Source organism: Pleurodeles waltl, chromosome 3_1 (assembly GCF_031143425.1).
Source record: "Pleurodeles waltl isolate 20211129_DDA chromosome 3_1, aPleWal1.hap1.20221129, whole genome shotgun sequence".
NCBI classification, from domain to species: domain Eukaryota; kingdom Metazoa; phylum Chordata; class Amphibia; order Caudata; family Salamandridae; genus Pleurodeles; species Pleurodeles waltl.
The window spans coordinates 868,456,110-868,469,380 of NC_090440.1; the positions used below are offsets into that span (position 1 = coordinate 868,456,110).

Here is a 13,271-nt window from a genome sequence, read left to right on the forward strand (position 1 = left end):
GCTTTCAGCTACATTGTTTGGATTTTGGAACTGGCTCGTTTAAATGGCTTGTTTAAATGGCAATCCATTGCTACTTTTGGTATAAAAGGTGGATGTGTTCATTGTATGGCTATCATCCCTGAACTGGAGATAGGGCTCTTTCTTTGCAAAGGCCTGAATTTAGCTAACCCTCTTAGTGGAAGTTAATGTGAATAGAAGCGCCACTTTCCAAGAAACAAAATACAACTCATGTACCATCTGACACTCTTCGATGGAAGTTCCCCAACCGTTTTGCCTTCACCCCTCCTGTTTTACAGAATTCATTTATGTTGGCTTTAGTACTCTGCACTTTACCACAGCTAACCAGTGCACATGCACTGTTCTTAGAACACAGTACAATTGGCCTAAACGGAACTGGCACACACAAGTCATATGGAAGACCCTAGTAAAAGGTACTATATGTACCCGAGGCCTCTATGGTAAATACAAGTGCACCTGCAGTTCTCTTGTGCCACCCACTGAAGTAGCCTTTTAAATTACGTCTCAGGCCTGCCACTGCAGCCTATACTGCAGTTTTAAACTGCCATTTCAACCTGGTAAAAATATACCTTTTGCCAGGCCTGAACCTTCCTTATTAATACTTATTAATACTTATAAGCCACCCCTAAGGCATGCCCTGAAGACAGGGTGCATTGTATTTAAAAATAGTACATGTGGGTTTAATTTTTACAGATCCTGGTAGTGAACAACTCAGTCGTTTGCACTACTGCAAGCTCTATCTCTCCCACAAGATAACAATGGGTTACTTTAATACACTTAAGTGATAACTTAAGTTTGGGAGGAGACAGGAAAATTATATTTACATAAATGAATTGTAATTTAAATTCCCCTTTAATGGAAAGGTCACAATTCTAAAAAAAAAAAAAGCCACTTTTATAAAGTTGGCATTTTCTTGTCTTAACCATGTGTGCCTACTGCTAATATACTGAGTCACATGATTGTGATTAGCTTTGTTGCTGGACTTTGTGTATTCCTCACAGGAAGTGGGTAAAAGGGGGAGCAAGTGCTGACAGGGTAGATTATCCTGCTAGGATGGTGAGTTGTTCCCTGCCCACACACAAATGAACCTGACACCAGTTTTGTGTCACCCTAAGACTTCATGGATCCATGGCAGAGAAAGAAAGGAGTTTTCCAGAAACACAGGTGGGGGTAGTATAGGGAATCCCCCCTACTTCAAAGTTTGGCACCAGGCATAAATATCCGATCTTGTGAGCCACTCATTAGATCACTCAGAAGGAGGACTGCCCTGCTGTCCTACTGCCTGAGGAAGGACGGCTAGAACTGCTCCTTGGAACCAGAACCATCACAGTGACTCCAAGGTCTAGCTGACTGGCCTTCTGTGTGAACAATAGGGACATCTCTAGCTCCAGAGACCGGTCCTGCATCTGCCCAGACCCAATCAGACCTGCCTGTGCCCTGCTGCTGGTGTCTGGTGGAGTGAGTCCTCATACCTAGGAGCTGACATCAGAGTTTACTCCTCCTTGCCCAACTGTGGGTTCCTTCCAAACCAGCACACCTCAATGCAAGACCTCGCATCTCAGCATTTTTTAAACCCTGATCATCAGTCTCATAACCGACGCAGCACAATGTAACTCAACGCAGGACCTTGCATCACTTCACCTCGCAGGTCCTGACTGGCAGCCTCATCTCCACATATGAAGCATAATGCAATTCGACACAGTACCTCACAGCTCCCGACCAGAGGCCTCACTGGAACTGACACAACTTTACAATGTCATGCGGAACCTTGAATCTCAGACCAATATATGCAGTGAGCTGAACATGGTGCTGTATTCGGCAAGTGCTCCTTCGTGGTCGGCGTGAACGTGTGATTTTGTTTTGGTCTGTAGTGACCTGATAACCAAGGTTGGCGCTCTGCTATTTCATTTACTAAAATGTACACTATTCTTCTAGTTTGGTCTGGGATTTTTTTAAGTTAAGCTTGACTGCTTTTATACCAAGCTACCAGAGGGTTAAGGACAGGTTAATTTAATGACTTTTGTCGTTCATCCTGACAAGGATTGTGGTTGTTGCTTGAGAAGGGTTTTAATCCTCCTCAACTAATAACCCAGTTTCCTACAAGTCTGCTTTGTTGAGTGGTCTGAAAGGCCTCTTCACTAGTTGGGCTAGACTTATGTTCAAATGACATTGGTTAGGAGGTATCCCCATTGGCTGAAAGAAAGCTGAATAGGCCTTCAAGAAAGACTTTAATTATTCTATTAGACCAGAGTGATGGTCACTTTGGTGTATTTCTGTAACCTGAAAAGGCCACTAGATGGACTCCTAATGTTGTATGCCTTAACCCTGATCTAACCTTATATATGAGGTACAGCAATATCTGTTGTGATAGAGATAATATTGGGTGAATCTTATGTTTAGCACAATAATAACAGAACTGTTTCCTTTTAGCTCCATAAGTTTTGTTAGTTGAATCTGCTTTGACATTTGACAATACGTTAATATAGTCCTCTGGAATATCTAGGAGGTGTAATCAATTGAATCCAGAAACAAAATATCAAGCTCTGCGAGGTCGAATCTGAGAGTAGGATCTGCCAGTTGCAGCATTCCAATAGGTTTGGTAAATGTTTTAACTTGTTTTTTTTTTCCTGAAAGAAATAGCTCTGTAAACTAATACTGTCTGGACCACCATGGAGCTATTAGAATACGGCAGCACCGTTCTCTCCATCTTTGTCAAAAACCTCAGAATCATGTTTTAATTGACTTGAGTGCTTCATCTACATGTTGCCCAAAAAGTGATTCGCCATCATACAGCTTGTCTATTATTCTACTGTGTACCTCGGGTCTAAAAGAGGAAGAGTGAAGCCAGCCTTGTCTGTGCAATAGTGTGGTACCAGGCAAGTGTCAGAATTCTGTTGACGCATGTGCATTGTGGTATCTATGACTGCTGAAGAGGTCTTCTTTCCTTCAACCACAATTGCTCTTGCTTTGACCTTCTTATCAGGTTAATTTTCAAGATATTGCCCAATTCCTGACCACATCAGGCAGTCATATCTTGCAAGAATTACCAATGCATTAGTTGTCCTGATTGATGTAGCTTGTGAAAAACACTTGCCAACTGGATTCACGGATCGTCGCTGGGCCGTCTGCATCACTATTAAATGTGCACCGGGTCACCAACGAGACAAGCCAGTGTGTTGTCAGGTGCTTTATATTTTTGTTTAATCTAATGACGACTGCAGCCAATGTGGCTGGGTTTTTTACTGTGTTTTTTTTTTTTTTTAAACAAACAAATGTATTCAGTTTCTATTTATCAACACAACCAACCTTGCAGCACTTACAACAATAGTCACAGTACAAAGAGAGTGGCTTTTTCACTAGCTTTAGATCTGCTGACCAAATACGATCAATAATTGGAATGGTTTTTAATTGAAGGTTCTTTAAAATCGCATAGGCAGCAGTTGTTCCCCTTTGGTGGCCCTGGCAAGATGATTTTTCTTAAGCTCTCTCAATGAGACTGTGGAAACCCCCAATGTCATCTGGAGGTGAATTTGCTGTTGGTGCAGTGACAGCTCTTAATAGGTGCTAGAAAGTCATCCCATTCCAGGCCAGAGAATGAGGAGAAACTGGTTGAGTTTGATTGTCATCCTGGTCAGCATCTGAATATGAGTCATTTGTGGCTGGTGGATAAGATTGCACTGCTAAAAGTGAATGCAGTACCAGAGGTGGAGATGGTAGGTACCTCGTAGAAGGCATAGGCCTGCATGACGACAATGGTCTCATGGGAGGCCTTGATAGAGGTAGAGACTGAGGTTTTGGAGGTTGGCTTGCAGGGTTAGATGTAGACTGGTTTGCAGTAGTATGTGAGCACAAGGCATAGACTTCTGACCAATGCTATAGGAACTTATATCATCGATTCCTGCAATGTACGTGTATGTTGTGTATAAGGATCATATCAGTCTTGCCAGATTACCTCATCATCAACTTGGAAGGGCTGATAAGATGTTCTGGTATCTTGGTTTTGTGAATGACTAAGGTCAGCCAAGCAGAGATCTTCTTACCAACACTCGTCGTCGTCGCAGTTTTGATATTTGACCTTTAGTTGTGTTGGTCTCTTTGCAGGACAAAAGGCATCATTGTCCTTGGAGCCATCTGTATTCAATAGTCTGTGCAGTGGGAATGGAGATAGCTTGCTAGGTGAGGTGTGTTCTAGCATAAATAAATTGGAATATCTTTTATCATGGTGAGGATGTTCCTGGAGTATTTCTAGAGGATTGGACTACCGTCAGCAGCACAACCATCATCTTGGTGTGGTAGTTCTCCCGTCAGCGCTGCAATTGGTGCTGAAATGGACGGCAACAGTGTTTTAGTTGTCAGTATCGTCATTGATGGTGTTGTGGTCGACATGATCATTGGTGTCTTCAAAGTAGGTAGTGATGCCATCGACAGGAGATTTGACAATGGCTGCATCGTCAACGATGAGGGTTTCTTCGACAGTGATCTCGTCAATAACATTATTGAAGTGAATGTTGACAAAGGTCTTGTTGATTATAAAAGTGTTGGTTGATTTAAATCCGACCCCTCAGAAGTTTTTAATGGAGTAGATAACTTTGAGGATTGATTATGAATGAATTTTTTCAGTCAACAACACTACACCAGGTGCTGCCTGTGGTGTGCTCCACTGATTATTTTGTGAGACTTTCTTGGAGGTTCTTTAGAGGTTGAGGATTTTTGCACGGTTGAAGTTTTTGAAGAGTGTTCAACAATGGGGTGTTCCCTTTTTTGTGCTTTATGGGTTAATTTTGAGGTGCCTTCTTATTCTTCCTCTGAGGTATAGGTTTTTCCCGATTTGGACTTTTGAAGCCATAAAAAAAAAAAAAAAAAAAAAAAAAAATCTACTCTTACAATCTTTAAGGCTTTTTGTGAAAATGACAACTTGCAATCCTTAGCCTTGTTGTCAATATCTAAGAAATGTATGCAGCCTTCAGAATAAAGTATTTTCATGTCACATGGTCGAACAAGACCTTTTTTTTTTTTTTTTTTAGACCTCAGTCATTTTAAGGATAAAGCAAGATAGATTTCTTCTCAGAAGTACAAGGAAAAAAAAGTAAACAAATATCCAAATTATTTGAATGACTGAGCAGGGAACAAGAGGCTCCATTCACAAAAAACATGCAGGAGAAATCTGTGCATATTGATCATGGTAGGGAAAGGTGAAGAGTGCTGTGGACTGATTAGCTGGCCTTTGGATCTTTTTAAAATTATGTGAATATGCTACTTCTACAAGTATATCAAAGCATTCTGCTTATGTTTAACTTTGTACTGCTCTCTATGTGTGCCATGGGACTCCTAGCTTGACAACAAGGATGATTCAAGCATTTGAATCTATGAAAGATCCAATACTGGAGAACTGAATAGACACAAGACAGACGACTGCACAGGAAGGAGATGAAGGAAAGACAGTGAATGAACAAAGGAGAGGGTCAGAGTAAAGAGAAAGGAGGAGAAAAAGGAGTAAAGAGAAAGGTGCAAGGAAAAGAGGCAGAAGAAGGGCAAAGAAGACGGATGAGGGGACGATTCATTCTGAAGATAGAGAATTGATGAATGAAAACTCAGAAGACGGGACATCAGTGTGTAAAGTTAAAAAATAATGATGGGAAGTGATATTGAAATGAGAGATGGAAGGAAAAGAGGTGAGAAAAAATGATATTCTGTCTGCAATGGATATGAAGAGATACAGATCACTGAAAATAGAATGAAGTTAGAAAAGATTACGCCAAGATTAGGACTGAAAGCACTCCCAAGCAGAAACAAATGTTATACTAAGAAGAGGCGGATGGGAGAGTTGTTATCTGTCATTGGTGCCAGTTATCTAATGACTGACATACATTACTCTTATTAACACCATGAAACCAGTCCATCGCGTAGCACTTGTATTGATGCACTGCCACTTACTGACTGTATTGATTTCCAGAGTGCGAAAGATAAGAAAGTCAGACTGCTGTTTCCGCAATTCATTACGGAGCATCCAAGCTACCTCATGCCCTTTCAGGATCTGAAGGGGTGGCTGGTTCTGCACGAAAAAAATCATCTTGGTACTGCCATGGAAAAGACAAAAAATAAAAGAGGCGTTAGTGTATTCACTGGCTGGCCTCCTACTGATATACTTAATCTAAAACTATCAAACACACAATGTGCTTCATGTACGGGAGACACACGTATTTGTTTTTGGGGAGTCAGCTTTCAGTGCTTAGCCCTGCTGTGTCAAGATGCCAGTGTGTACTTTCACTAAAACAGGTTTAGTGCATCTGTACACCACAGCATGTGCAAGTGTTCTTAGTGACACTGTAGCTACCTTCTCAGCTTTGAAACCCATTGCTTGAATCAGAGATCGGGCAAATTATCCCTGCTTTACCTTTGGATACCATAGCTTCCTGAACAAAGTTGAAATTCAGTTGTGCCAACCTCTGTGCATATATTGCAATTTTTTCAGAAATGCCAAATGGATTTTGATTACTCACATGGGTGCATTATTGATACACAGCTCAGAGAATACGAGCCTGCTTCAAACAGAGGGTGATAAAGCTCATGATCGCCAACATTAAGTAGTGTGTTTTCCTCTCAACATCCCATTTGGTTAAGAACTAACATGTCCCTTTACATAACATGGTGAGAATTGGCATTTCCATATTCACTTCCAAGATATGCAGCAGTGAGATACTTACAGACTACAGTCCTCTCTGATAATTGAACCATTGTGGATGGCTGGATGGTCACTAAGTGTCACTGCTTAATTTGTATCCATAAGCCTTTCTTGGGGATTGGGGTTCAAGAATACTGAACGGACTAAGTGATGACTACAAACTTTAATTCCATAAAACTAGGGGTATTCTACCTGGCAGGAACATGGCAACTTGCTTGAACCATTGTGTGACAGTAGAACCAATTTGTGCATTAGTATCCTCAATGGTAAATAAGGAACATTTCAAAACTGTGCTTTCTTGCAATAGGTTAACATGACACAATCATTTGCCTAGTCATGCACAGAATTGAATTTAAAATGCACTGCAACAAATATCATATTTTAAGATTTCTGAGATTTGTGAATGTTTAAGTACTGAAAATGTGTGACAGATGTCATTACATAATCATGAACTACCTGCTTGCTGTCAGAAGTGTTAGTACGGTCTGACTCAATGCCAAGAAGTACTGTTCCATTACTAACATGGCAATCCTGCTAAGAGGGCCACTGTAATGATAAAAGTAGAGCAGACGCGTTGAGGTCTGCCAATGCTAATGTAGTGGTGACATGGAAGGTTTTTGAGATGCATTATCTATCAGTGATCCAAGGCCTAGCACAGCCACTTGCTCCCCCTCCTTCCTGTGATGATGAATTCCCAGAGTGTTACTTTTCCCCATTTCAAACACTGGATGCATTTAGCTCTCATACCTCTGCTCCGTGTAAGGCTGGATCTTCTGCACTGTAATGTCTGAATCCAGGACTCCAAGCAAAACGCCAATCTGCCGTATGAACATTCCCTTCTGCCGCTCCGTCAGCATGCTGACATTAACGTCCAGGACCATCTCCACAAGACTGTCTTTCCTAGGATCTAAAAAGAGCATGTAACACACTATTTACGGCTTTTCTTAGGCTATCTCCTGATGTTAAGGTTTATGTAGAATGTAGCACCCTTCATATTTTAAGCAAGTATTTAGAAATTTTGTGTATTTGCCACCACAGAATAGGCATGTTCTCCAAAACCTGCAAAAAGATCTGCACTTTTAAAAGCCTCGGTCATTGATTGTTAAATGTAGAACGAAAGCACAGTTTTCTGTTCCGTCCAATACCTGAAGTGGACCTCTGGGTAAAACTGAAATAAACAGATATTTGTAATTGTTCTCTTACAGAGAATGTTGACTGAAATAATAACCTGGAGCAGGTTATACAAAATATATACTTTAAAACGTATTTGGAAAATAAAATTCTTGAAAAGAATAATGTAATTTTGGCTGACTATATGTCGGCTATGTACTCAACATTTAATTTACTTTCTTAAAGAACAAAAGCCAATTGTAAGCCAGAAATGTCACTATTTTACCAAAAATGTAATGAAAAAATCTTCATAAACCTTTTAAGTGAAATTTAGGCTACAGTATTCTAAAGCAGGTAAACTGACACTGCTCCTTTAAGCAAGCACACACCATTGGTATCCGATCATTTATATGCAACATAGCAGCACAGCTATCTCTCAAAAGTGCAGAGGAAGAAAAGAGAACTGATCATGCTCTACCCAAACATACTCCTTAGATAAATCTGCCCTACTTGGGCATCAGCCTCAGAATCCAATTCTACACAGTGTTATGTAAACGTGTGAACTTACCTTTAAATTGCTGCTTTCCAGATGTCAGCTGTGGGGGTAGTTGCAGATCTACCCCTAACAGAATGGTCATGGAGTCTACTGGTTAAGTATATGTTGGTTTTCTGATAAAGTAAGATGCAAAAGGCTATTCATGTAGAAATAGACTGCTTTGAAGTGGGTAAACCAGTTTGAATAAGCCTGTAATTCTTAAAAAAATTAAAAATAAAAAAGGCTTGTTTTTTTACAAATGTCTTTTGTATTGTCAAGGTAAAATGTTAGCACTTTTCTAGCGTCTAGAGTGTGTAAGAAAAAGTTACTTATCTGTGATAACGATCTTTCTAGTGGATACTCTATCTACCACAGATTCCTCACCTGCAGAGTATCCCTAGGCATCAGATTGGATCAGAAAATGTTCACGTTGCCTGGTAGGGGATGCTGCTTCACATGGTCGCCAAAAGTGGTATCAGGTGACATCACAAAAGCCATATAGCACCCGCCCTGGCCCATCGTCGTCACTTTCCTAACATTGTTTTCTCAAGTCTTTGAGACAAGAGGGAAATTAAAATGGAATCTTATTAACTTTCCCTAGAACACATCCATCAAATTGGGACGCAGGTGGGCTGGCCGATAAGGAATCTGCAGGCCCATTAGGTATCCACCAGAAAGATTGTTACCACAAGTAAGTGACTTTCTTCTGAGACTTCTACCTGCCGATTCCTCACCTGCAGAACAGATTACAGAGGAACGCCCTGCCTAAGGAGGAGGGCTGATGGATGGTTAGATTAGGAAATCCTACAGAAGCAATCGGGCTAAGTGGCTGTCCATATGCAATTCTGAGTCCAAGTAGCAGTACTGGGCAAAAATGTGGAGGGATGTCCATGTCAATACCTTGCAGATCTCGGCTATAGGAATGCCTCTGGCAAGGGCAGAAGTGGTGGATTTTGCTTTCATTTTCTCACTTCCTTCTTTTTTTGGGACCACAGTAGCTAACGAAGAACTGGCCATCCAGTCTTACGTCCTTGGTGTGCTCTACATAGTAATTACCCACCCATCTGGGATCCCAGCGCCGTAACCGTTCCTCTTCCTTAGAAGGATGGGGCAGGTTTAGAGAGTCAAGAGAATTATGGACTGACCCAGAAGGAATGGATTAACCACCTTTGGTAGTCCAGCAGCCCTGGTTCTCAAAACCAACTAATTGGGGTAGAAACAGGAAAAAGGAGGATGGGAAATGAGAGCCTGGAACACGCCAACTCATCCGGTGAAGGTAAGAACCACTAAAACACTGTTTTAATGGGAAACATCCTTAGGGGTGCTCAAATGGTGTCCCCAGAAAAAAGTCAAACTAAATTAAGGTCCCACTGGGGGTTAGAGGACACAAATTTGTAAACTCTTTGAAACAATGCATAACAATGGGGGACTTGAAAAGAGACTACTGGGCTGGCAGACAGAGGAATGCTGACAAGGCAGCTAAATACCCCTTTAAAGTACCAATTATATAACCCCTTTGAGCAAGAGAAAGTGCATATTGTAGGACCTGGAACAGCTTGGCTTCCAAGTGTTCCAACACAGTCTGCACACCATGCAACAAATGGGCTCCATCTTCTAAAGTAAGCAGATTTGGTTGAGGAGCGATGTGCTGACATGATGTCCATCACGTCAGTGGCAGCTGAAAGGTGCTCAGATGTCCCTGCCCAATCTCAATCCATGCAGGTGAGGCCTTGGAGACTGAGATGGAGAACCATTCCCTTGTCTGAAGGAGAAAGTCCAGCCTGAATGAAAGGTAAAACAGAGGGCATATGGAGAAGTGCTGAAGGTCTGTGTAACACACCCTTCTCGGCCAATCCGGGGTGATAATATTGACTTGGACATGGTCTTGGTTAATCTTCCTGAGAACTCAAGGAATTAAGAGTATGGGGAGAAATGTGTAGTGCAGCCGAAAGTTACACTTCAACTGAAACAAATCCCCCAGGTCTCCCCTCAATGGATACTGAAGGGCGTAGCATTGCTGGCATTGAGCACTTTGTGAGCAAGCAAACCAGTCCATCTGAGGAGCTCCCCACTGAGAAAAGATGTTCTGGGTACCTCCTGTAGAAGACATCACTGGTAAACAGCAAGATGATGCTGGCACGGGCTTTTGGCTTTGACATTCAGAGACCTTTCTAGGTGATTAGTGGTGAGCCAGATCCCTTGGCAGTGTGCATAAGACTACAGTCTCAAAGCTTCCAGGGAAAAGAGGCAAGATCCTACTCCCCCTTGTTTGTTGATGTACCATATCGCTATCTTGTTGTCCGTCAAGATCTGGATGGATCGATCTTTGATGGAGGGGAGAAAGGCCTTCAGTGCCCTGATTTCCAGATGGTCTCCCCACCTAGAGTGGAAGCATTTGTTACTACTGTAGCCACAGTCAAAGAGGGGCGGGGGGTGAAGGTCATTCCGTAGCTCAGGCTCACCCCAACCCCCCCCCACCAAACCACTTCTGCTGCAGCACTTGGGAAGATCAAGATGGAGTCCAACTTGTCTCCTCAATACTGTAGCCACTGCCTGTGGAGGCACCACTGCAGAGTACTCGTGTGCCAACATGCGTGCAGGTGCGGCTAGGAGAATACAAAAAGCCAGCAGACCTAGGAATCTGAGAACTCCGGGGACTGGGACTAGAACCTTGGTGAATGGATGGAATATTTTCCAGGATTTCTACAATCCTCTGAGCCAGAGGAAAGGAGCGAAGAAGGGTGGTGTCCAGTACTAACCTTATTAACTGGGGTTGTTGGAAGGGCTACAGGTACGTTTTGAGCTTGCTGACTGAAAAGCCCAGATGGAACAGCATCAATACGGTCACCTGCAGATTGAGCAACGCTACTTTCAGCAGATTTCCTTTGATGAGCCTGTCCTCTAGTACAGGAAAATTGGGATTTTGTACCAACTGAGATGGGCTCCAACCACTGCAATCATCTATGGGAAGACCCTAGGTGGCAATGTTAGGCCAAAGGGTAGTACAGCAAACAGGTAGTGTGTAGAACCCACCACAAATCGCAAGTACTTCCGGAGAGACAATAGGGATGTGGAAGTGCGTATCCTGCAGCACGAATGACACCATCTAGTCTCCAAGCTCCAATGCCAGTAGAACTTAGCTAGGATCAGCATCTTGAACTTCTCCTTTCTGAGGAAGAAATTTAGGTTCCTGAGGTCCAGGATCAGACAAAGACCACCATTCTTTTTGAGTAGTAGGAATTAACATGCATAGGACCCTTATCCCTTTTTTCCTGTTCTAGAACTAACTCAACTGCTCCTTTTAACAGAAGTTCTGCCACCTCTACCAGAGGAATTTCCCAAAGGTTTCGGGATGGGGCTAGGTGGGGAGGTGGGTTGGGGGTGGGGAGGGATGAAGGATGTTCATGAACAACGTTTTCAGAAAGCAGTAACGGCTGTAAGATGTACCTTTATCGAAGAGAACTGCAGCCCAATTATATCAATGTTGAAAAGATAAGGGAGTATACCTTCTGCTTCACGCTTGGTTTGGTTGATGTTCTTCTGAATGCACCAAATACAAATATATTCTACTTGATCGAATATGAAGCCACAGTGGATGGACATTTGGCTTCCTTCAGTATGTCCATATACTTCTGATGGAGATTTAAGTCAGCATGATGTAGGCTGAGATGCACGGTAGACTCTTGTGATGTCTCTCCAAAATGGGAAGGAGACCTATGAGCCACCATTGTTAGTGCCACATAAGGTCTATGAGAACCGTTATAGGTTAAGAGTACATCAGTTGGATGACGACTGATCTGGACATAGGAGGAAATGCATACTTCCATGATCATTCAAATCAAAAGGGTATGTGTGTTCCTGGTAAGTAATACCCACAGGCAACATCTGTTTTTTTGTTTTCTGGGTCCACTTCAGGAAACCCACATTTGTAGGATTGTTCAAGCAACACTTTGTTGTTTAGAACCCCATTTGGAATTTTCAGAAAAAGTTCTTCCGCTCAAGTTCACTTCTGCATTTTTTTCAACCCCCAGAAGATAAATTACTGAGATCTGCAGTTCTCAGAATATGAAACATTTTCAGATTGTTTGTGCTTTAAGAAATAGAACTTTGTTTGTCGTTGTTCTCTGCTAGTAGAAATAATGCACTGTTGTCAAATTGCCTTTCCAAACAAGCTGTGAATTTTTTTGTCTGCTGGAGGGAAAGGCCTGAAAGTCAGAAAGACCACTCAAATGTCCAAAGCGTTGATGTCATATCCTTTTTCTAGGACCATGTTCCTTGCACTCGGAGGTGATTCTTCTGTGCAGCCCAATTCATAACAATGGGTTTTGCCACTATTCTTTCAATGGAATGCCATGGTGCAAAGGAAGACCATTCAAAAGATTTTTTGAATTGCACCACCATGGGAAAAACTGTACCACATCTGGTGTAGTTCAGATATATAAGTTGAGGCAATATATGCCCCCAGCATCCAATCAAATAGGCATAGGAGCGGCAGGGATCTGCAGAGAAGAACATCATGGCACTCCAGAACTCCTTGGACGTTACAAAGAGACAGAGCTCCACCACATGTTACTTTACGAGTCAAAGCATGCTATGGAATACAAAGAGTCAAGAGGTGGCTAGGAAGCTTCTATTCTTCAATTTGAAGATCCAGTCACCTGAATAATGTAAAAACCTGCTTAACACAATCGCAGAATGTATTGATGTCCAGATTGCCATCGCCCTAACATTTCCTTACCTTTCTGACCTTAATTGACAGTCCAACTTAGAACATATCACTATGTTGCCTGAAGTCAATGTTATAGACCTAGACTATGAAATGGAGTGCTGTTTTTTTCCACGTTCTGTCTCCTAATACTTACTCCCCTTCAGGAGTCTTTAGAGATGGTAGAATAAGCTATGCTAAAAGAAGCTTGATTTGCATGA

General features: G+C 42.1%; 1 protein-coding gene across 4 annotated transcripts in view; it reads right to left on the reverse strand.

Annotated features, from left to right (window-relative positions):
• KIAA0319L (KIAA0319 like) overlaps positions 1-13,271 on the reverse strand; it is a 612,066-nt gene that overhangs the window by 114,858 nt on the left and 483,937 nt on the right. For all 4 annotated transcript variants that reach the window (XM_069223811.1, XM_069223812.1, XM_069223814.1 and 1 more), the window contains exons 16-17: positions 7,448-7,607; positions 5,953-6,095 (exon numbers count right to left, since the gene is read on the reverse strand). In XM_069223811.1, coding sequence (XP_069079912.1) covers positions 5,953-6,095; positions 7,448-7,607 — 303 coding nt within the window. The remainder of the gene's footprint in view (positions 1-5,952; positions 6,096-7,447; positions 7,608-13,271) is intronic.